Below are 23307 nucleotides of genomic sequence, written 5' to 3'. Positions count from 1 at the left end.
TCTCCGTTTCAAGGATCTTTGAACCGGCACTGTCTGAAGACATTTTTGCCAGCATGATGTGGCCAGCATGATGTTATGGAGCACTGTTTCCTTCCCACTAAAGTGGTGTTTAGCCTGCCAGCGGACTGGCAGCAGATTCAGACAGTGAGGAATCTCAGTTGGGGGAAAACCTTGGCCATTTCTGGAGTCTGAGGAAGGCTCTGACGAGTGGTCTGCGTCGGAGGCAGAGATGGGGCCAGGGCCATCTGACAGTTATCAGCTACCTTCGAAGTCAGATAAATAGCTAGAGCCTGTTCCCAGTGTGCGCATGCGCAGAGTTGCCAGACGATGGGAACAGCTAAGGTACAAGGGGCGACTTGGGAGTAAAGCCACAGGTGGACGATGAATGCCCCCCTCCCATAGGGAATAAAAGAGGAGCAAAAGGGGATGTGTGTTTGCAGGAGACAATTAGTTCATTCCTGCGTTCTTCCCAAGTATTGCAGTGTCTGAAAGATATGGGCCTGGCCACTCTCCAAGGCTAATAAAGGTCAGTAATTGTGAACTAATTTGAAAGACTGTGGGCTGGCACTTTGCTGGAGAGGAATTCACAAAAAGAGCCAAGGTGGCGCAGTGGTTAAATGCAGCACTGCAGGCTACTGCTAGATCAGCAGGTCAGCGGTTCAAATCTCACCGGCTCAGGGTTGACTCAGCCTTCCATCCTTCCGAGGTGGGTAAAATGAGGACCCAGATTGTTGGGGGCAATATGCTGACTCTCTGTAAACCGCTTAGAGAGGCCTGAAAGGCCTATGAAGCGGTATATAAGTCTACTGCTATTGCTATTGCTATAAATTAAATAAAAGGTGCTGCTGGAGAAGCCTGGGTCAAAACAAGTGGTACCTATTCATCTACTCGCATTTCCATGCTTTCAAACTGCTAGGTTGGCAGGAGTTAGGGAGCAAATGGGAGCTCACCCTGTTGAGTGACACTCCGTGCTCAACGTCTTAACCGCTGAGCCATCATGCTGCCTTATACAGGTAGTCCTCGACTTACAACATTTAGTGACCATTCAAAGTTACAATGGCACTGAAAAAAGTGACTTATGAACATTTTTCACACTTATGACTGTTGCAGCATTCTGATAATCATGCAATTAAAATTCAGACGCTTGGCAACTGACTCATATTTATCATGGTTGCAGAGTCCCAGGTTCATGGGATCCCCTTCTGCAACCGTCTTACAAGCAAAGTCAACGAGAAAGCCAGATTCACTTAACAACCATGTTTATAATTTAAACACTACAATGATCCACTCAAACAAAAACATGGCAAGGGAAGTCGTAAAACGGAGCAAAATTCACTTAGCAAATTTCTCACTTAGCAACCTAAATTTTGGGCTCAATTGTGGTCATTAACTCGAGGACTACCTGTACAAAAGTAATTCCTTAGGCAGAGCAAGAATTTCGCCCCAAGTTTGCTATAAATGCCAACCCTACTTACTCTCATTCTCCTGGTCCTCAGGAGGGCAGAGAAGACCCTGAAATTCAACATTGACATGGATCTCAATACCAAGAATTAAGGAGACCTTCAAGAGTATCAGCTGAAGCTGACGAATACCTGAGGAACAGAAGCAGAGATAGTAATAAAGAAAACACATTCTTCACAATTTATTCAACAGTCATTTCAAAGATCTGTGGAAGAGCTTGTCATTTAAAATGTAATCTAGTCAACAAAATTATTAAAAGCACCTGAAAATGCTTTTTTTACCTTGGAAAGAACAAAGAAGAACTTTCCAAAGTAAGTTCCAAATGGAACTGGCCATAAATCAGGCAAAACAAAACTACTCCAAGTTCTGTTCCATTTAATCATGATAGTCGGGAAAAAATTATTGTGTGGATTTCCTTCTTGAACAACTAAGCTGCCTATTAGAGTTCTCTTTCAAATAGTAACAGCTCTCAAATCCATGGAGTGTTTTAAATTTTATTAACTTCTATCATATACAGATTATGGCTCCATTTCAGACTAAAAGCATTACACTGGATCTGTTATTAACAAGAGTTTGATGTGAATGTAATTTGCACTTAATTGTATATGCTAAAAATCCACATCTCTAAAAGTGATGGATGGCTCTTTGACACATACATGGACTAATCTGGAGTCAAGAGTGCCCACAACTTCCAAATGCTGGCTATAGAAAGGTTTGAATATTGATTTCCATTGTTCCCAGCAGCTTTTGACAAACACTTGGGATCTCCCAGAAGTTCAAGCTGAGAACTTTTTACTTCAGGAAAGCTGCTACTTGTGGTAAACAGATAAAACACAGAATTTGTGGCTTTCTGTTTTCTGCGCTGTACTAATCCTCATTTTCTTTGTCTCTGTAAACTTCCTGGACATGGGTGTTTCTTTTCAACTCTCATTTATAATTCAGGTTATACTGATGAAGATATAACTTTTTTTTAAAAGAATCTTATGATCCTCAATTTTTGTGGCAGATTCCACCACCTGCTGGTCTGTTCAGAATACTGCATTATCTTCTGAAATGTTCTTTCTCAGTGAATTGGTAAGTTGCTGCATTAGTATGAACTGGGGTTTTCTGAATTTATCTTTCCCCATACTGAATGTCATCATTTGAATGATTGCAAGAAAAAAAAAAGATTTTTCATTTTACTTTATAAAAGCTTGATTTTCTTCATTTACTGTGAGATCAATTGAGATAAAGGTAAATGTTCTAGTCACCACATCTCTATGATATATAACCAGGTAGATATTATTTCATCTTTGGTATTTTTACCTTTTAATCACCAACACAGGGTATAAAATCCTGCTCCACACTTTCCCACTGGGTTTATGGATGCCAAGTGATATGTTCTCTCGATAATAGCAACAGGAAACACACGGCTGCTATCCCAGTGCAAAGCAGTGGGCTAGAGAATGAGGTCCCAAATGAGGTTTGGGATAGGAGGCCTGGAACCTCCTTCTACCCTATAGATCCCAGCATCACTATTGGGATAAAAGTGTATTTCCGGTTTTTAAAGAAGATTTTATTAAAGCTGGTGGTATATGGAGCCAAGGTGGCGCAGTGGTTAAATGCAGCACTGCAGGCTACTTCAGCTCACTGCAGTTCTGCAGTTCGGCTGTTCAAATCTCACTGGCTCAGGGTTGACTCAGCCTTCCATCCTTCCGAGGTGGGTAAAATGAGAACCCGGATTGTTGTTGGGGGAAATATGCTGACTCTGTAAACCGCTTAGAGAGGGCTAAAAGCCCTATGAAGCGGTATATAAGTCTAACTGCTATTGCTATTGCTATGTATAAAATATAAACTTCCAAATTTCAAATTACTCATGCTTTCTTCTCAACTTATGCCTTATGCCTAGTCCAGGGGGCTGAAACCTTAAACACTCAAAGAGCCATTTGGACCTGTTTCCCACAGAAAAGAAGACACTGGGAGCCACAAAACCTGAGTGGGCGTGGCCAACTCAATATGACTCCCATGTAGTCACATGGCACCCTTTCAGCCATGCGTACCAGATTTTGTGGCTCATGGGGGTTTTCGTGGAAAATGGGTCTCTCTCTCTCGCACTCTCCCTCCCTCCCCAGCCTCTCCCTTTCTCCCTCCCACCCTGTACTCATTATGTCGTAATGCGCTCCAGGAGGAGGAGGGGACGCCATCTCCCCCATTGGGAAGCGTGTTAAATTTAAGTGTGCTGTGCAAGGCCATGGAGGCGGCAAGAGCAGTAGCGTTAGCCACAGCCAGGCCAGTGTCTCGGGGCAGAGAGAAAGTCACGCGTCTCCTTGAGCAACTGAGGTGCGCACAGCACTGGAAGAAGCGTCTGCGAGATGAGAGGCAAGTACAGGGGTGCTTCCCTCCTGCTCTGGAATATGGAGTGAGTCTCCATCCCCGCCGTCACCCTTACCTTCTCAGGCCACGCAAGGAGTGCCTGGGAGGGGAGGGCGAGGTGAGCCAGCCAAGGAGGGAGCCACAGCAGAGTCGCATGCGGCTCCAGAGCCGTGGGTTGCTGACACCCGACCTAGCCTTTCACACTAGCATCTCTTTCTTAAGTCTACCTCATGCATGAAAACCCTGATACAATCCATTGGTCTTTATTATGGTAACATCATATATTATCCATCCCTTCCACCTGTAAACAGTCCTTACTGATATGGTCGATGGCTCCTGCACAAAATTTGCCATAGAACTTTTTGGCGCCGAGACCTCTCAAGTCATGAATGGTGAACGGCCACAGATGCAGAACATTGTTGCGGGAGAAGGCATCACGCTTTTCTATCACCACCACCTTTGCTCCTAAAAAGGAGAGATCAATGGCTGTCCGAAGGCCACAGGGTCCAGCCCCAATAATGAGACACTAGAAGAGAAGGGAAGAATCAGTATTATTACACACGCACGAACAGACTTTCGATGCACCAGAAACTAGGAAGGTATAAAGGCAGATAGTGAAAAATATTTGTATCCTGAAATAAGCTTTCCAGACTTATTGTTGCAAAACAGTGTCATTGCTTCAGTGCACACACTTATTACAAAAACAAAGCTAGTAGATTTAAAGGCTCCGATTACCTGGATGAAGAAATCTCAGGATTTCAGACCACAAGTTTCACTACAGCATGGATTAGCTAAGTTTTTTAAAAAAAAATTACTGTATTTTTCGGAATATAAGATGCCCCAGAGTATAAGACGCCCCAAGGTTTTAAAGACGCAATTTTTTTTAAAAAGGGGGTTTGTCCTCTGCAAACCTTGTGAAAACGGGCCCATTTTCCCCCCAAAAAAGACATGAATAGCCTTTAGGGGGCTTGTAGAGTGATCCTGGGGGGTGCCCCCCCAAAACGAGCAAAAAACAGCCCATTTTTCACAAAAATGGACCCATATTTCATCAAAATAATTGCATGCATAGCCTTTAGGATGCTTATAGAGTACTCCTGGGGGGCCACGGGGGGGGGGCAAATTGAGCAAACAACGGCTCATTTTCACTCATTTCTGCCCTCCCCAGCCCCCAGGAGCTCTCTGAAAGCCTCCTACAGCCTCTGCACAGCCATTTTGGTGAAGGGGGCGGGGTTTCGGGAGACAAAAAATGCTGTATTGTATAAGATGCACCCAGATTTTCAGCCTCTTTTTTGAGGGAAAAAGGTGCGTCTTATACTCCGAAAAATATGGTAATGCTACCTGAATGCATAAACTGCTTTGCAAAAATAATGCAGTCCTTACAACATGTAATCCATTTGGCACAGAAACAGATGGGATTCCAAATTAGCAGTCACTGGACTTCCAGACCTATTTAGGTATATTTAGGTTCTCCCAGGTATTTGGGGAGAAATATAACCCAATGGCAGAGGCCTAGAAACTGTTACACATTGCAAATGTCCAGGTAGATTATTGAGTTGTACTTGCATCTTTGTTTACAATAATCCTGCAGCTTCTATGAAATTTCAAGCAAATTCCAAGGCACCACAATTAAAACCAAACCAAGCCAGGGATGGCTGAATTTACAACAGCAGGAATCCTGTAGCTTGTGAGCTAAATGAAGCGCCCATTTGTGTCCCACAACATCTCAAAATTCAGCAAGACCACCAAATGAGCTTGCTTCTCAAAGGCACTCCTTCCCCCTTCCCTTCTAACTAAGCTAAAACATTTTAGTTCTGTTCTTTCCAGTGACAACATCTGGTAAGCCACCTGCAGCTGTCCAGAAGCTCCGATTACATCCTCCAATAGGTCAAACAGGGGCATACAGCTGTGCAATGAGAAAGAGCAAAACATATAACTTGAGATGTCGCATAGCTCTGGAATGACTCCCTTTATCCAGATCAGCCTCTGAAAATATGGAGGGGGGGATTATGGAGAAAAGTTCTTCTAAATTCTCAATCTTACTTGCGCTAGTCCAGGGGTGTCAAACTTAAGACCTGTGGGCTGGATCTGGCCCGCGGGGTGCTTAGATGTGGCCCGCAGGGCCGCCCTGGAATCAGCAAGGGATTGGCCCATGATGTCAAAGTTAATGTGGAAGCCAGATTCAGTTCACAATTATGTTGCTAACTTAACAGCTTCAGTGATTCACTTAACAATGGCAACACGAAATGGGGCAAAATTCATTAGTCTTGCTTAGCCATAGAAATCTGGAGTACAAATATGGTCCTAAATCGAGGACTACTTATAACCACAATTTATTCAATTATCTCAGAACCCTCTGCTGCATATGCAGATCACATTACAGATGTGAAGCTCAGAATTTCCCTTTTACTCTCTTATCCTCTTTTGCCTCTTAGTGTTCCAGTGTTAGTTTATTCCAATGTTACTGGAATAAAATGAAATTGGTGGGGGACATTTATCCAAGACAACAGATCTGACATATCACAGCAAATATCCATATAAGCAAATGTCTAGGGAGATCCTCAAGTCATCCAGGTCATGGTTGCCCCAAAGATGCTTTTTCAACTGGGACTTACTTTGTTTTTCCTTGAAGACATTACACTTTTCATCCAAGAGAGCTGAAGAAGCTTCTTGGATGAGAAGCGAAACGTCTTCAAAGAAAAACAAGGAAGTCCAGTTGCCTCTTGAAAAAGCACCTTTGGGACATATAAGCCAATGCAGTGGGACCAACCATTGGTCAACGTTACAAAGGTAATATTGCATATATTCAAAAATAAAGATGGCCCTAAATTTAAGATGATCCCATAGGACAGTGATGGCTAACCTTTTTCCCATCACGTGCCAAAAGCGGGGGGAGCGCAGGGGGGTCGTGCACGGGCGTGCCCACACCCATAATTCTATGCACATGATCCCACCCGCTTCCCCCCCGTTTTTCACCCTCCTCAGGCTCCAGAGGCTTTCTAGGAGCCTGGGGAGGGGAAAACAGCCTTCCTCGCCCTCCCCTGCAGGCCGAAAAACGGCCCTATGGGCAAAAGTTTGGTAACGGACATCCGGTTTGCCCGTAAGGCCGTTTTTAATCCTCCAAAGCATCCAGAGTGCGAAAATGGGCAAAAATGAAGGCCGAAGTCAGCTAGCCAGTGCACACATCCACACTGGACCTGATAGGTCAATGCCTCGCATGCCCTAACAAATGGCTCCGCGTGCCACCTGTGGCATGCGTGCCATAGATTCACCATCACAGCCATAGAAGGAAGGTTAGATGGAGAAAGCAGACTGAATTAAAAGCATGCAGAAAAGTCCTATGTTTTGCCTAGTTTCTACATCTTGGCAACCAACTTGGTCACTGATTTTAATCTGAGACCAGACCTGGGGATTTTTCCATCCACCTCCCAAATGTGTGTAAATATACATAGAGAACTTATGTTCTTTAAACAAACAAACAAGGACCACCTGGGATATAAAAGGAGAAGAAAAATGAACAATTACAATTAATGGTCAGTAAATCAAGACACCACATTTACAAAATAAACTGATCTCCATCTGCACAGACCATTCCTTCTTGCACACCCAAAATACTTTTAGAAATATATGACACTACACAAAAAAAAAACCTTCCCTCCATCATTTAGCACAGGAGGTCTTCAAAATTGGCCACTTTAAGACTTCTGGACTTCAAATCCCAGAATACCCCAGCCAGCTGGCTGAGGAACTTTGTGGCTTGAAATCCACAAAAGACTTAAAAGTTTCCAACTTTGGAGACTGCTAATTTAGTTAAAAAAAAAAAAAGAGGGGTTGGGGTGGGGGAAGGTAGAGTAAGCCAACGTATTGTCCAGGACCAGAAGAGGAACACATCTGAATGCAAGGCAGATTGGATTAGAAGACCTCTAAGATCCCAGCTTTATAATTCTATTTTAAAAATGCCACAGGAGAAAAACAATAACATGGAACAGATAGGAAAAACCACAGGAAAACACCCCCTCCAGTTGATTTTCAGCCTAATCTTCAAAGGCACTGTGCTTCGTAACAGTCCTGATTGCAGTTCTTTTTATCTCTTGCCTGTCCCTTTGTTTTCAACAGCTATTTCTCTTATCTTTAAAATGTAAGAGAACTTCTTCATTCCTCTTTATCTGCATTTCTTGGAAGGGAACGTTTGTCTTCCTTATTGGGGGAATCATGATCCTTGATTCGTTTCATTTAGAGAGACGTATTTGGATATGTCTCATTAAGCTACCAGGCAGCCAGAACCAAAAAACCATAAGGCGAAAGGTTGGATACTGAGAAATGATGCGCAGATGGTCTCCAAAGCACACAGTGAACTGTACACAGCTTAGGAACCTGTCGTAAATGCGCATAAGGAATAGAAGCAAACACAGCTGCTGATCATTTCTCTACTCATCGCTGGTCCCTGGCAGGCTATACGCTCAAGTGAATCATTGTTTAAATGTGACTCTATTTGACAGAACCCTGAAAAAGTTACTGGAAGATTTGCTGACAGAAGTTGGAGTTGAGATCAAGAAAGACAGGCATTTAAGTTTAATTGACACTTTCAAAGAATAACTTAAATTTATACTATTTTGTATACAATACAATACAATAGCAGAGTTGGAAGGGACCTTGGAGGTCTTCTAGTCCAACCCCCTGCCTAGGCAGGAAACCCTATACCGTTTCAGACAAATGGCTATCCAACATCTTCTTAAAGACTTCCAATGTTGGGGCATTCACAACTTCTGGAGACAAGCTGTTCCACTGATTAATTGTTCTCACTGTCAGGAAATTCCTCCTCAGTTCTAAGTTGCTTCTCTCCTTGATTAGTTTCCACCCATTGCTTCTTGTCCTGCCCTCAGGTTCCTTGGAGAATAGTTTGACTCCCTTTTCTTTATTGGATATTGAGATATTGGAAGACTGCTATCATGTCTCCCCTAGTCCTTCTTTTCATTAAACTAGACATACTCAGTTCCTGCAACCGTTCTTCATATGTTTTAGCCTCCAGTTCCCTAATCATCTTTGTTGCTCTTCTCTACACTCTTTCTAGAGTCTCCAGATCTTTTCTACACCGTGGCGACCAAAACTGAATGTATAAAACTGGTTGTTGGGTTATTCAAGAGAGCCTTGTTAAGATCAAAATCCAACTAGAAAATTAAAAATAAAGTAAACAGTTTCTTGTCTAATATATTGCTAGGCCTAATACCCAAATGTTTTTCCCCCCTCTAAAAACATAAACACGGCAGCCCCATAAACACGAGGGGCTGCCGCCGTCGGGAGCTAAGTAAAGCTCCTGCCAGGACTCTGGTTCGTATATCTTATAAGATCTATAGATATCTCCCCTTTCTGGCAGAAAGGGGCAGGGAGAAGGTCAGTCGTTAGGATCTCTTTGTAATTCATAGCTTTTTTTTTGCTGTGAATGGAGAAGAGGTTCAACATTAGCTGAGCCTTTACTCCGGCCAGTTTTCCGCGCTGCTTTTTTTTTGCAGCCTAGGCAGATTGCCTCCCCCCCAGGACAAAACTAAGCTATTTAAAAGCCAATTCGGGCGGGGAACATTCCCGAGGAACTTTCTCTATTACTATTTAAAATACCAGCTTCAATCTCGCAAAAGGCTCCCTTTCTTCTTTTTTTAACTGCGTCACAAGATGGCGATCTCGTAGCTTTTGTGCTTGATCTGACGCAGCTAGCTGACCCTACCCTCCTGAAGGCTTCTCCGTACTAATTGCTAAAAGATTATCTGAGGGGAGCACAGACTTTGATTTTTGGCTCGCTGGATTGCTTGTCTTTTATTTTTATTCTGGAATGGCTCCCAAACTTAAACAGAAGCGCCTCCTTAATAATATATCTCCAAAAACTGCCAGGAAGTCGCTACCCTCGCCTCCTACACCCTCCACGGGAGATTTGCTAACACAAGAATTCCTTCTTAAAACGCTTAATGATTTCAGACAGGAGATTAATCAACTGATTTCGGATTTATCTGATGAATTTGATGCTAAAATTGCTCAGGCAAAGCAGGATATAATCGGAGTAATGACAGTAATGACAGATTATATTGCTGAAACGGAGGACAAATTGGAACTTTTGGAAGAAAGTAACCTTAATCTGATATCAAAAATTCAAACGTTAGAACAGGAAATTGAATCTGCACAAAAAGAACTTGTCAAATTAAATTATAACAAGTCTGCCTTTGCTATACGTGTTAGAGGGCTGCGTGAAAACCAACAGGAGAATCTGAAACAGACATTCTTTGAGGCTTTCAGCCGCTTGGTGGGAAGTCCGGGACTTAACTTTGATTGGCAGATTCAAAGAATTTACCGCCAGAATTCCTGGGTAGCAAAACAGCGACAGCTTCCGAGGGACATAATAATATACTTTACTACAAGGGAATCTAGAAATGAGATAACACAGAGGCTCTACGGAAAGAGGTTGAGAATTGACGGGGACGACTTGATTGTTTTTAAGGAGATACCATTTCAAATGTTAAGAACAAGGAGACAGTATGCTTTCTTAACCGAAGAACTCAGAAACTCTCAGATTTCATATAGATGGGAAGTCCCAGCTGGTATTACAGTTACATTTGGCGACCAAAAACACCGCATTAACTCTGTCTGTGAAGCCCGAAAATTTTACTACGAGATCCTGAAGGCGGGACTTCCTGATTCATCCGGATCTGGGGAGAGACAGGGAGAAGGAGAAGACAAACAGCGAGACACGTGGCTACAAGGTGGAGCGTGTTGCTTTTCTCTTCCGGAAGGGCAGAAGACTAAAGAATAAAGACTAGCGATGTTTTTAAAGCTTTATGATTTCCGTCTGGGATAAAATGGAGAAGTGGCATATCGATGATGAGACATGGAGACTGAAAGAAGCGTTGCTGATTGGGGACATATATTGTACAGAAATTTTGTTTGAACTCTAACTTTAATTGTGCATGAACTATTCTCTTAGGTGAAGAGAGCGGAAATTGTGATCTTTTTGAGTTGCGGTTTGGGACAAACGGAGTTGGGAGGTGCGTGGGAGAGGGAAGGGCAGCGAAAGTTTAATTAGATTACATGGGGCTAGAACGTAAGCTGATGTTTGTTTGAGTTGCTATATCAATATAAGGTTAAGAAAGTTTGGTCGGAGAATCTTCAGGAAAGTGGAGTAAATATGGGAGGAGCAACGAATATGGATAAAATACTTATGTGGATATGGATAAAGGCAGGGTGGAAGGTAAAAAATTTATATGTGGAGGTGGGTAAGGATAGAAAGGGAGGTGTTGGAAATGAAAAATGAAAGAAGTATTTGAGTTAATGGTGTTATAGAAAGGTTTGGATACTTGGATAAAAAAGGAGATAAATTAAAGGTTTGAATAGATAGACAAAGCAAGGAGATTTTTAGTTGGGGAATTCTAATTGATCAACTTACCTGGCTCAAATATAGTTTGAAACCCTGCAAGTAGTAAAATAATCGAAATTTGGAATGAGTCACATTGATTAAGATTTATAGATAATGGGAAGCTGTGGTAATGTAGTGGGCTTATGACCCTTTTTGTTTCTTTCTCCTTTTTGTGTGTGAGTGTGGGTGTTTTTTTATTTTATTTCTTATTTTCTACTATTTTTCCTTTTTCTTTTTGGCTATACTTTTATCTTACTTTTTTTAAATTTTAAAGTTAGTTGGCCTTATTATACTTAAATGCTTGTTAAAGAATTATGCCGGGCATGGGACCTGCGAAGCCGTAAGGGGGTTAGGGAGGGGGGATTATAGGGGGGAGGGGGGAGGGTGGAATTACAGTTTCAATCCTTAGAACAATAAGAATTCACTTGTGTACTGCCGTTTTTTTTTCTTTTTCTTTTTTTCTTTTTCTACTTTTATTGTAAAAAACAAATTGAATTGTATGGATACACCAAAGTGGGGAGAAGAGGGGAAGAGAAGGGAGAAGTAAAGAGGGAGTGAGAGGGAATGTAAGGAGGGTAAATGGAGGGAGGGGGAGATGTCTGAGGGGGAAGGGAAGTAGAAGAGGGGAATGTTGGAGGGGTGAAAGGAAAGTTGGAGGGGGAGAAGAGAGGGTGTATGGGGGAATGAAGTGTTATGTTGGGGGGTTTTTTTTTTTTTCCTTTTTTCTTTGCACAGTATATAAGTGATTGTACAAAATGAAAATGAAAATGAAAATGAAATAAAATATTTAAGATAAAAACATAAACACCTTTTTCACTGTTTTACTAGAATGAAGTAAAAAATAATTATTAATGAACTTTGATTTTGGGTTTTACCAATTAGACTGATGGATCCTTAGATAAATTGCTCATTTATATTATTATGAAAAAACAAAAAAGTTGTGATTTCATTTTTAACGCCTTATTTTACTGCAACAGAGAAAATCGGAAGTCAATGCTTCTTTTTCCTTTTTTTAATTCTTCCTCACTCTTCTTGCCCATGCTTTGGAAAACTACAAGTTTGTTGCTTCGGTTCATCCACACTTAATTAACTACCGTATTTTTCGGACTCTAAGATGCACCGATGTATAAGATACACCAAGATTTTGAAGAGGTAAGTAAGAAAAAGGGTTTTGTCCTCCCCAGCCCCCTGGACCACTCTGCAGGTTTCAGCAAGGCTGGGGGAAAGCAAAAACACCCCTGTTTTGGGGGAAAAACGGGCAAAAAACGGAGGCATTTTTACCTTCCCCCAGCCCTGCTGAAGCCTGCAGAGTGCTGCTCGGGGAAGGCAAAAATGCTTCCGTTTTTGTGAAAAACAGCCTGTTTTTCGCAAAAATGTGGTGCAGGGGCAGGACTCCAGGAGGCCAAAAATGGCTGTATTCAGTGTATAAGATGCACCAACATTTCCATGCTCTATTTGGGGGGGGGAGGTACGTCTTATACTCCAAAAATACGGTATATAGCATACGGAGGCCATTCTCATAAGTAGGAATCAAAGAAACATAAGCCGCTTTTCCATGCTCACCTTCGTGTTGGCGCATACTTTCCCCTTCTTATAGTCTTTGTGGCAGCCCCTCTTATCCAACTTGGCCCAAAGAGCTTTAGCTTTCCAATAACTCAACTTGGATTTGAGCTTGTGGTAGAAAGTACGGTAATCCTTGGGCTTCAGCTCCAAATAATCACAGAGCTCTTGAAAGGCTTTCAGAGTCCCTTTGCAAGTGGAAGCTTGGACAAATCGGTCAAATAGGATATGGGCCTGGTTCATCTTTCCATTAATCCCCTCCTCCATGCTTCCAGTTCGGCCAGGGGTTTCCCCGGCAGCTGATGCGTTCCAGTCTGCCTGTCTTCTGGTCCACTACTTTGCTCATCAATAACTGCTCCTTTTATTCCATAAGCATAATTAATCTAGAGAAAGGAAAGGAGGAAAAAAAAGATTACTACATAGGCACAGATGAATTTATATCTACATTCACATCCTGTCATTAGCATAAAAAAAGCCCACTCGGCTTATATCTGCTAAACAGAGAGAAGGGCACAGAAAGGTACATTCTGAATAATATGGTCTGCCTTCTATCACATCCTTAATTGCATTAAGCAGAGATTTCATGTTTCTGGCAAAATAAAGATTAGGAATTCTGTTTTTAAGGAAGACTTTTAAACCTATGCTTTGTGAGCTCCATCAATGTCTATATCATTCGTCCACCGCTAGAAAATCCACAATGCATTATCTAGCAGTTTTATTTCTGTGGAAGAATTAAGCCTGTCTACCTCTTCTTGCCTAGGTGGCGCCACCGTCTTTGTTTTTTGCTTCTGCACATGTGCAGAACAATTTTTATTGTACTGCGCATATACGTGTGGCGCACCCACGAGAAACCAACAGTAGTGACTCCCGGAACCAACCCCTGCCCCTAGTCCCTCTTTTCATTAAGCTAGATGTTATGAACCCTACCCAGCAGCACTCATATAATAAACCACCAGCAAAACCTTCTTAGGAATGTACAAGCAAAGAAGGTGTTTCCATAAGTGTGGGTTAATTCAAATATGCTGCTTAATTTTGGTCAGTGCAATTACGATTTACAAATCAACTTCAAATTATGGTTTTATATGGGTTACGACCGATCTTTGGAGTCAGTATATCCTCAGGCATAATGCTTAACTATAGCTACAGAACTGTTAGAATATATACCTACATATAGCCACTAACATCACGAGGCATCTGGTTTTTTTAATACCATATTTAAGGAATATATTAAAATAGCAGAGGATGTATTGGGCCTCCCAGGCAGAGAAACTTCCACAAATGATGGGGGTTGTTATTTGTTCTGGACCAAATTCCTTTTTGACTTGCAATATGTGCCAGATGAAAAACCAAAGATTATATACATTACAGAGCCAGCAATCCAATTCTACCCACTTAATATGCTTTGAAAACGAGTTACCCATGCTGAATATATCCCACCCACTTCCTGAAACAAATCCTAGACTAATTACATGATAGATTAGCTATTGTCCATTGCCCAGACATAAAAGTGCAGCTGTGTTGAATAAATTCCTCAAGTACTACCTTTCCCTCTTTAAAGGCATCAAGGTATTGAGGCAGATACACATACGCAGGCATGCATACGCACACAACGAAGGGACCTTATGAAGTAGAAGTAAGCTTTGATGCTTTATACACACCATAATGCACCTTGGGTTTCCTTTCAGTGGTGGGTTCCGGCCGGTACGCCCTGGTTCGGGTGTACAGGTGCCTGCTGAGAAAAGTAGGCACCGTTCCGGTACAATGCTTCGGAGGGCCCACCCTCCCGCCTGCGTTCCTTACCTGTATTTGACCCAACCGGGCCATTTGCGCATGTGCACAGACCGTACGGTGCCTGTGTGACGCTCCATCAAGCAGTTGGAGTGTCGCAGGCGGTGGGTGCACATGCGCACACAGCACGTGTGCACGTGGTGGATGCCCGGCCCCGTCGCAGCGTACCGGTTGCGACAAGATCCGGAACCCACCACTCTTTCCTTTAGTATGAAGCGCAAACTGGCTTTTGCAGCAAAGGTGGGAAATCTGTAACAAGAGGACTGCTTGAGCCTGGGATGTGGGAAGGGGTCAAAAAAGTCAAGATGCCTGCAACAGCGCCAGATCTGACCCCTTTGGTGTGCGTGTCATATATTCACATACAAAAAAGAATGAGGCTTCAACTGCTTGGGTACCATCATAACTTTCTGGATGACTCTAGCTCAGGAGTGTCAAATTTGTGTTGTCCCATCATCGTCATATTACATACCATATTTTTCCTCTTTGCTCTAAAATAGGGGGTGGGGGGTGGCCAATGCGTGACGCATCTGGCCCATGGATGTCCTAATTTGAGGACTATAGTGCCATCCCCGACAAGCACTGCAAATCTGTGGTTTTCTAGCATTCTGAGTCATGAAACATGTGAAAACCATAATATAGGTCTTAAAATAGTTTCGGACAAACTTTAGAAAGCTCTAACTACTCCCCCCCAATCTCTGGAAGATAAAAACAAAAATCATTTAAGCTAGCCAGCTGCATAAAAATCCCACCCACTTTAGGTCTCAGACTTCTCTGAAATATGTGGCCTGTAGCTACCAAACAGTTGCCCACCCTTGCTCTAGGTTTTAACATTACACTATTTGTAAACCAAAATTACTATGGTTGATAGGGTTGACTAGGCCTTAAAAATTCTGGTTCAGTGTTTAAACAAAGGCAGCACTATGTTCCTTTATCAGAGCGCCGCTGGCAACGGGCATTTCCCCCCCTCCAAAGTTACTCAGTAAAACCTAATATATACAAAAATGAAAGCCTAAAAGTTTTGCAAAGCATTCAAAAGGGCTCTTTCAAAAGGCATCTCTTTTTGAAGTATTAAAGCGCCCGCGTCCTTTTAAAGCTTCCTTGATGGTTTAAGGACGTGGTGGCTCAGTGGCTAAGACACTGAGCTTGTCGTTCAGAAGGTTGGCAGTTCAGTGGTTTGAATCCCTAGCGCCGTCTAACGGAGTGAGCTTCCGTTACTTGTCTCAGCTTCTGCCAACCTAGCAATTCAAAAGCATGTAAAAATGCAAGTAGAAAAATAGGAACCACCTTTGGTGGGAAGGTAATAGCATGCGCCTTCGGCATTTACTCATGCCGGCCACATGACCATGGAGAAGTCTTTGGACAGCGCTGGCTCTTCAGCTTTGAAACGGAGATGAGCATCGCCCCCTAGAGTCAGGAATGACTAGCACATGTGTGAGGGGAACCTTTACCTTTACTTTTTCATGATGGCTTAGCAGCTTTTACCTGGTTATCTCCACATCTGTGTCCCAGGTGCAAATAACTCCTCCACTGGGGCTCCCAGGCAAGTAAAGTGCTGTGTTTTCCCGAAAATAAGACATGGTCTTATTTTCTTTTGACCCCCGGAATAAGCACTTGGCTTTATTTTTGAGGAGGCATTATTATTGTTGAGGTTCAGGAGGCGGCGAGCATGGTCACCTCATGGCTGCTGCTGTGTTACAATATTTTTGAGCTTATTATCCGGGGTGGTCTTATTTGGGGGGGGGACAGGATAGTTGTGCATGCCCATGCATATATAAGAAAAAGCAACCAGAGACAACTTTTGAGGCAGCTGTACAAGCTGTGTAAAGATGCAGCTGTGTTAATGCTGTGAATAAAACTGCTCAATTGCATTGCCATGCTATATAAAGCTTGTTTTTCAATTGCCCTGTAAGGCACAAATTGTTATCACTATAAACTCACTAACATGTGAGCTTTCTGTTTCTTCTCTTCTAGCAATTGCTTCTAATCTAAGATTTAAAAAAATCCTTTGAATTCTGTATGTGTGTGTGTGTGTGTATGTGTGTATGTATGTGTATATATATATATACGTGTATGTGTATATATATATATATGTGTATATATATACATACATACATACATACATACATACATACATACACATACATACATACACACACACACACACACACAAACAAACCAATAATTATTATTGTTTAAATGAGTTTGCCCTGTTTCAAAAGATTCTGGGCAACAACAACAATAATGAACAACTCTGGGTAAGTATTCTACATCTTCTGATCCATATTAAAGATTGTGTCTTCCCAGCAACCCTATCTGGCATGTACTTCCAAACCTCTTTAGTGTGTCAAGTTACACTTACGCCCTTCCACTACAGATAAAACACTTTATGTATTAATAGGGACCATAAAACAAAGAACACTCAGCAATTAAGTACCAAGAGAAATCTACAGACCAAAGTTGAAGCTAAATTTAGCACATCTATATCCCCTGCTACATCTTGTTTTGGGAGAAGGGGAAAAGACACTTTGCCTAACCTGGATGCTATAATAATGTGCATGTAAAACAATTTCAGGGGACGCGGTGGCTCAGTGGCTAAGACACAGAGCTTGTCGATCAGAAAGGTCGGCAGTTTGTGGTTCGAATCCCTAGCACTGCGTAGTGGAGTGAGCTCCCGTTACTTGTCCCGGCTTCCACCAACCTAGCAGTTTGAAAGCACGTAAAAACAGGGACCACTTTGGTGGGAAGGTTAACAGCGTTCCGTGCGCCTTCGGCATTTAGTCATGCTGGCCACATGACCACGGAGACGTCTTCAGACAGCGCTGGCTCTTCAGCTTTCAAACAGAGATGAGCACCGCCCCCTAGAGTTGGGAAACAACATATGTTTGAGGGGAACAATTTCAAAGGAGGTTAAAAGAGAAAGGCCTGGAATTCTCTCATCTCAGAAAGCCGAGTCTTCAATAAAATCTCCCCCAGTGTATTCAGCCCATTCGTTACGTTTGTGACCCATCAATCAACTGAGACTAACCCTTCAGACGTCTGTGGAAATGAACTCTAATCTACTCTAGAAAAAAAAAACTCTGCCAAAAGAAATCTGATTATCTTTACGGACAACACTGGCTCCCTTGGCTAAACACAGAGATGAGCACGGCTCCCTAAAGTCAGACATGACTACACGGGGGAAATATGTCCCCTTTTTTGATGGTGTAGTACTCAAAAGCTTTGCATGGTGCAAACGTCCAGAAAAAGATTAGAAATTCGGTTAGTGGGAAAACTAACTGTAATATACAACCTAGCTACCATAATGTGAGACTCTAGAAAAAGTGCAGAGAAGAGCAACCAGGGTAGTTAGAGGACTGGAAACTAAAACGTATGAAGAACAGTTACAGCAGTGTTTTTCAACCACTGTGCCGCGGCACACTAGTGTGCCGTGACATAGTGTAAGGTGTGCCGTGGGAAAATTACTTTATATATAGTCAATATAGGCACAGAGTTAAATTTTTTTAACATTTTCTAATGGTGGTGTGCCTCGTGATTTTTTTCATGAAAAAAGTGTGCCTTTGCACAAAAAAGGTTGAAAAACACTGAGTTACAGGAACTGGGCATGGCTAGTCTAGTGAAGAAAAGGAGACATGATAGCGGTTTTCCAATATTTGAGGGGCTGCCACAGAGAGGAGGAAGGATTAAGCTATTTTCCAAAGCATCTGAAGGCTGGATAAGAAATAATGGATGGAAACTGACCAAGGAGAGATTCAACCTAGAAATAAGGAGGAACTTTCTGACAGTGAGAACAATCAACCAAGTTGCCTTCGGAAGTTGTGGGGGCTTCATCACTTGAGACTTTCAAGAAGAGATTGGACGGCCATTTGTCAGAAATGGTATAGAGTCTCCTGCTTGAGCGGGGGGGTTGGACTAGATGACCTATAAGGTCCCTTCCAACTCTGTTAATCTGTTAAGAATTTCCATCCTCCTCCCAACAGGGGGCACCATCTTTCCTCCCCTTTGAATCCCAAGGGCAGGAAGTGAGATGGGAGGGAGACACATCTGCCCAGTTTCCAATGCCCCGTTATGCATGTCTGGGCTGGATGTTACTGTGAGCTTGCAACACCTTGTATACTTTGTCCTAGCACTGACTCAGAGCCTATTCCTTGGTCTATGCATTGGAGAGGAGGAAGAAAGGAAAGGAAGGGAACGGATGGATTTTTAATCCAGGAGGAAAGACGCAGGAAGAACCCTTTTCCTCTGTACAGCTGCTGGTAAGTACTTGTCCTTGACTCCGTGTCTCAGGTTCCAAAACAAAAGAAGGCAACAAAAGACTATGTAATACATGAGGACAGACAGCAAAAAGTCCCTAAAATATTACTGCCAACCAGGTGTTGGGTGTTCTTCCCAGGAAAAACAACTGTGTTTTGCAGCATTGCTTGACAAACTTAAGGGAAATGCAGAATATTAACTTTTCTCTACATGAATCTAATCCGCAGGCAGCATATTGAGAATCGCTGCTGTATAATGCAGCCAACCAGGTTAAAAAGCAAAAGGATCAATAGATAGTCTTAGAAGCCTGCTGGACAGTTTCTAAGAGGTTGGCTCAGAGGCCCATAGCATTCTTGTGAGATCATTCGTAGTAAAGTAGCAGGGATCAAAGAATCGTCACTTTCCATCCACTCCACAACAAGATAAAAAGCATCCAAAGTGCTTCTTTCCTTTTGTTTCAGATAGCTGGTGAAACACCTTTTTAATCCTTTGGCGTGCTGACATCAAAAGATTTCAAGTTGCAAAGGTCAAGGCCACCAGGCAGACCAAGAAAAACAGCCTAATTCTTTCCAGTTCTCTATGATAGCCTTGGGAATTATAAATATCAGTATGGCAGACGTGCTGCCTATAATCACTAGAGGGGGGAAAGAAAAAGGAATGTATTGTAAACCTATCCATAATTATCAGGCAGAATGTTGCAGTCTGGCAGAAGTAATGTATTTGTTTTAACATTTTATATAAACAAACACAGAGCCAATTCAAGAGGCTCAAAATGATGAGGACACCCATGCTTTGAAAGCTGAGCTATGTAAATCACGGGTCAGGCCTGCCCAGATGTTATGTTGCCTACAAGGATGTACAGAAAGATTTAGTTGAGTTCTATATCAAACACAAGAGGGAATAATGGCAAGAAGAAATTTATATGGAGACCTTGATACTCTCCAAGCTTGGTTGTTTTCTTGCAGACGTTTCATCACCCAACTAGGTAACACATTCAGTGCTAGCAGAGAATGGGGTTTCTCCCTGTTTATATACAGTAGCTTGCCCTATCATGTTGGAATGTTGCTTTCTTCTTGGTAGTTTCTTGATTAGTATCTTTTACTATTACCGATTTGTCAGTTCGTTGATTGAGGTATTGTCTATTGATTACTTGTTGGTCTGGTATTAATCCTGGTATTAATTCTAAACTAGAAATAAATTCTAGTTTAATTCTAATTTAAACTAGAATTAACACCCATTATCTGGGTGTTGATGATGAATCCATACCAGATCCATACTTTTGGTTAAACGCATGGGAGTACTATAATTTCTAGACACTGCACTATAGTCTGACTTTGAATTCTGAGAGTGGTAATCCCACGGATATTCCTCTGATTTATTGGTATATTTGTCTATTATAAAAAGGAAACAAAAAAATGTCTGGTATCCTTCTCACCAGCAATCGATACCCAGATGCAGTACATTAAATAGTAAACAACAGTCTTATCAAAGAACTATAAAAAAAACACCACTCCTAGCAACACTGACAGGGCAACCCACTGCATATAAACTGAGAGCAAACCCCATTCCCTTCTAACATTGAAGATGTTATCTAGGTGGGTAATGAAACATCTGCAAGAAAACAATCAAGTTAACCAGGGTCTCCACAATTCAACCCTGAGCTACCAATCTGATAGAAATTACAAGCAAGCTAACCCAACAGTTCAGGTAAAATTAATTAAAATGGCTAATATTTATCAAATATTATCATCATGAATCCTATTAACAATACAGTACAGTACAACCACAGTACAGCAACCTCAACAAGTTTAATGCTAACTTTTACTTTTAACTTGCAAAGTTTAACTTTGTTTTCCATTACATTTTAACTGTGCTTTAAACATGTTTTTATATTATTTTATTATGTTGCCTGTACCCCTCCCAATGTCACTTTAGGTAAGATGGCTGGTGTAGAAATTTGATCTATAAACTAAAATAAATGTAAAAATGCCACACAGTTCTATATCATTTTTGATACTGGAAAAGACAAGCCAACAGATGAGTTAGATAAAAGGTTAGGTCTTACATTTTATTTAAATTTGCACTATGGAACCACTTATTGTAAGATCAAGAGTTGTTAACTATATCAAATAAAACAGAAATGTGATTTTAAAGCAACAAAAACACCCAACACATTAGAGAGGTTAGAAGATTTGGGATCTGTCACTTTTTCATGGAGGACTGCTATGCTATTGGGATAAAATGGAACAACTATGTATGATAGCTGTCTTGGAAAGAAATAAAAGAAAAAATATAACCAAATAAATAATCCAACCTCATAAAAAGCAAATTAAAAGTAATCAGTAATAAGTTGCTTCAGGAAAGAATGTCAAAACATTGGCATCCCAACTGAAAAAGCCCTGCATATCAAATTAATAAATAACAAATGCTTCCTATGGCAGGATTACACAACACCTAATATATTCAATGTTCATCCTTAGGACCAGGGGTAGTCAACCTTTTTATACCTACCGCCCACTTTTGCATCTCTGTTAGTAGTAAAATTTTCTAACCGCCCACCAGTTCCACAGTAATGGTGATTTATAAAGTAGGGAAGTAACTTTACTTTATAAAATTTATAAAGCAGAGTTACAGCAAACCCCTATCACCCACCATGAAAGCTGGAACGCCCACTAGTGGGTGGTAGGGACCAGGTTGACTACCACTGCTTAAGACACTCCAAAATGTTGCTTCAACAAGACATAGGGCTGGCTTAAATTCAGTGTTCTCTGTGGAACATATTTCATTATTAAATGCCAACCTTCTCTAATTTGGTACCCTCTGGAAATATTGGCATTCAAGTCTCCAAATTCCCAGCTGTTGGAAATTATGGGAAACCAGTTGTTAGATCCTAGACGCAGAAGTTTTTCCTCTATCAAAACTTCAAGTATGAATTGTTTAACCAAAGTTGTTTAAAAAAACAAAGTACACTTCAAAAATGGGTTGAAAGGTTGTGTCATTCTTCAACCACTTACTGGCACTGTTCACTAAGTTCAGGAAGGAAAAACATATAGTAAGGACACAGCTTGTTTCCCTTCTTCTTGCCCCAATTTCCAGAAGATTAGGTAAAGAACGTAGGACATATAGTATGGTAAGAATTTCTAAGCCAACCAACTATTGTTTATAGTAGCTTATTTGGGCACCATCAACTAAAGCAGTATGGATGATTTGGAAAAAGGGAAGAAAGCAAGGGCTGAGCAATGGTATGAATCAGAATCCTGAATGTTTATACTGCAATTGGGCAAGCCAGAATTCAGTTTATTCTTATATGAAAGCACAGTTATTACTTCTTTCAATGTACAGTATATTGAAACGGCAACAATGGCATATGGCAGCTTTCCAATCATGGATGGAAAAATGTGCAAAGTTCCTATAATGAATATCCAGTTAAAACAGGCTGAACATATAGGTGTGGCCACCGAGCCATCTTTCCATTTATGTAGGAAGGACATCAAAAGCTTCTGAACTGTGTGTTGAGTTTCCTTCCAATTTTTATGCAACAGAAGAAAACAGGTGATCTTTGCCAACTCTGTTGTGGACTTTGCGCCTGGAGGCTCATTTTGACCTGCTTGCATGAGTCACATTCTGAGTAATCATAACCACACTATGCACACAAAAACTATGCTGACCCTCCAAGAAAAATGGGGGGAAAAGCTACTAAGGGTTAGGACGTCTCTTGCTGCTAGATGTTGCCTTATAAGAGCACATGGGAATCAGTCAGGGAGCTAAAAATAAATGCAGAAAAAAATATTTTCTTCTAAGTGCACTAAGAAATAGGCTTGGAAGGCCGTTAAAAACTTCACTGCTGAAATGGGTCTGGACCAGTGAACTAAGAAACGCCCCCAGTTCAAAATTTATGCCTGTTCATTACTGAGTTCTAGTCCCTCCCTCTGGAGAATAAAACCGCCAATTTTAAGTATGAGTAGCGTTACTGACTTGAATGCTACTTACAAAGATCTCAATGAAAGGTGGAGAGGAGGATCATACGATGGATGCTTTGTTGTGGTTAAGGCACTCGGTTGCTTCCGACAGAGTTATGGTCAGCAGCAGAGGTGGTATTCAGCAGGTTTTCACCAGTTCTGGAGAACCGGTAGCAGAAATTTTGAGTAATTTAGAGAACCGGTAAATACCACCTCTGACTGGCCCCACCCTCATCTATTCTCTGCCTCCCAAGTCCCAGCTGATCGGGAGGGAAAGGGGATTTTGCAGTAACCTTTCCATGGAGTGGGGAGGAAATGGTGATTTTGGCTGTATCCTTCCCATGGAGTAGGGAGGAAATGGATATTTTACACAGTATCCTTCCCTTGCCACGTCCAGCAAGCCACACCCACAGAAACGGTAGTAAAAACCCCGCCACCAGTCAGCAGCTCTTCAGCATGTCGCAAGATCTGCAACCAGGAAAATGTTCCTGTCCACCCCGCACATTTCCTTCCCAAAACTATGCCAGCATCCTAGGGAGATGC

At 41.8% G+C, this 23307-nt stretch overlaps 1 protein-coding gene across 23 annotated transcripts in view; it reads right to left on the bottom strand.

The window, feature by feature from the left end:
* MICAL3 (microtubule associated monooxygenase, calponin and LIM domain containing 3) overlaps window positions 1–23307 on the bottom strand; it is a 229733-nt gene that overhangs the window by 111974 nt on the left and 94452 nt on the right. For all 23 annotated transcript variants that reach the window (XM_087722862.1, XM_087722863.1, XM_087722865.1 and 20 more), the window contains exons 2-4: window positions 12770–13149; window positions 4132–4339; window positions 1476–1592 (exon numbers count right to left, since the gene is read on the bottom strand). In XM_087722862.1, the coding sequence (XP_087578988.1) occupies window positions 1476–1592; window positions 4132–4339; window positions 12770–13033 (589 nt within the window). In that variant the 5' untranslated portion in view covers window positions 13034–13149. The remainder of the gene's footprint in view (window positions 1–1475; window positions 1593–4131; window positions 4340–12769; window positions 13150–23307) is intronic.

The sequence above is a fragment of the Thamnophis sirtalis genome, unplaced genomic scaffold, assembly GCF_051295495.1.
Source record: "Thamnophis sirtalis isolate CommonGarterSnake01/CBP01778 unplaced genomic scaffold, rThaSir2_p1.2 scaffold_9, whole genome shotgun sequence".
NCBI lineage: Eukaryota > Metazoa > Chordata > Lepidosauria > Squamata > Natricidae > Thamnophis > Thamnophis sirtalis.
This window is presented reverse-complemented; position numbering and strand designations above follow the sequence as displayed.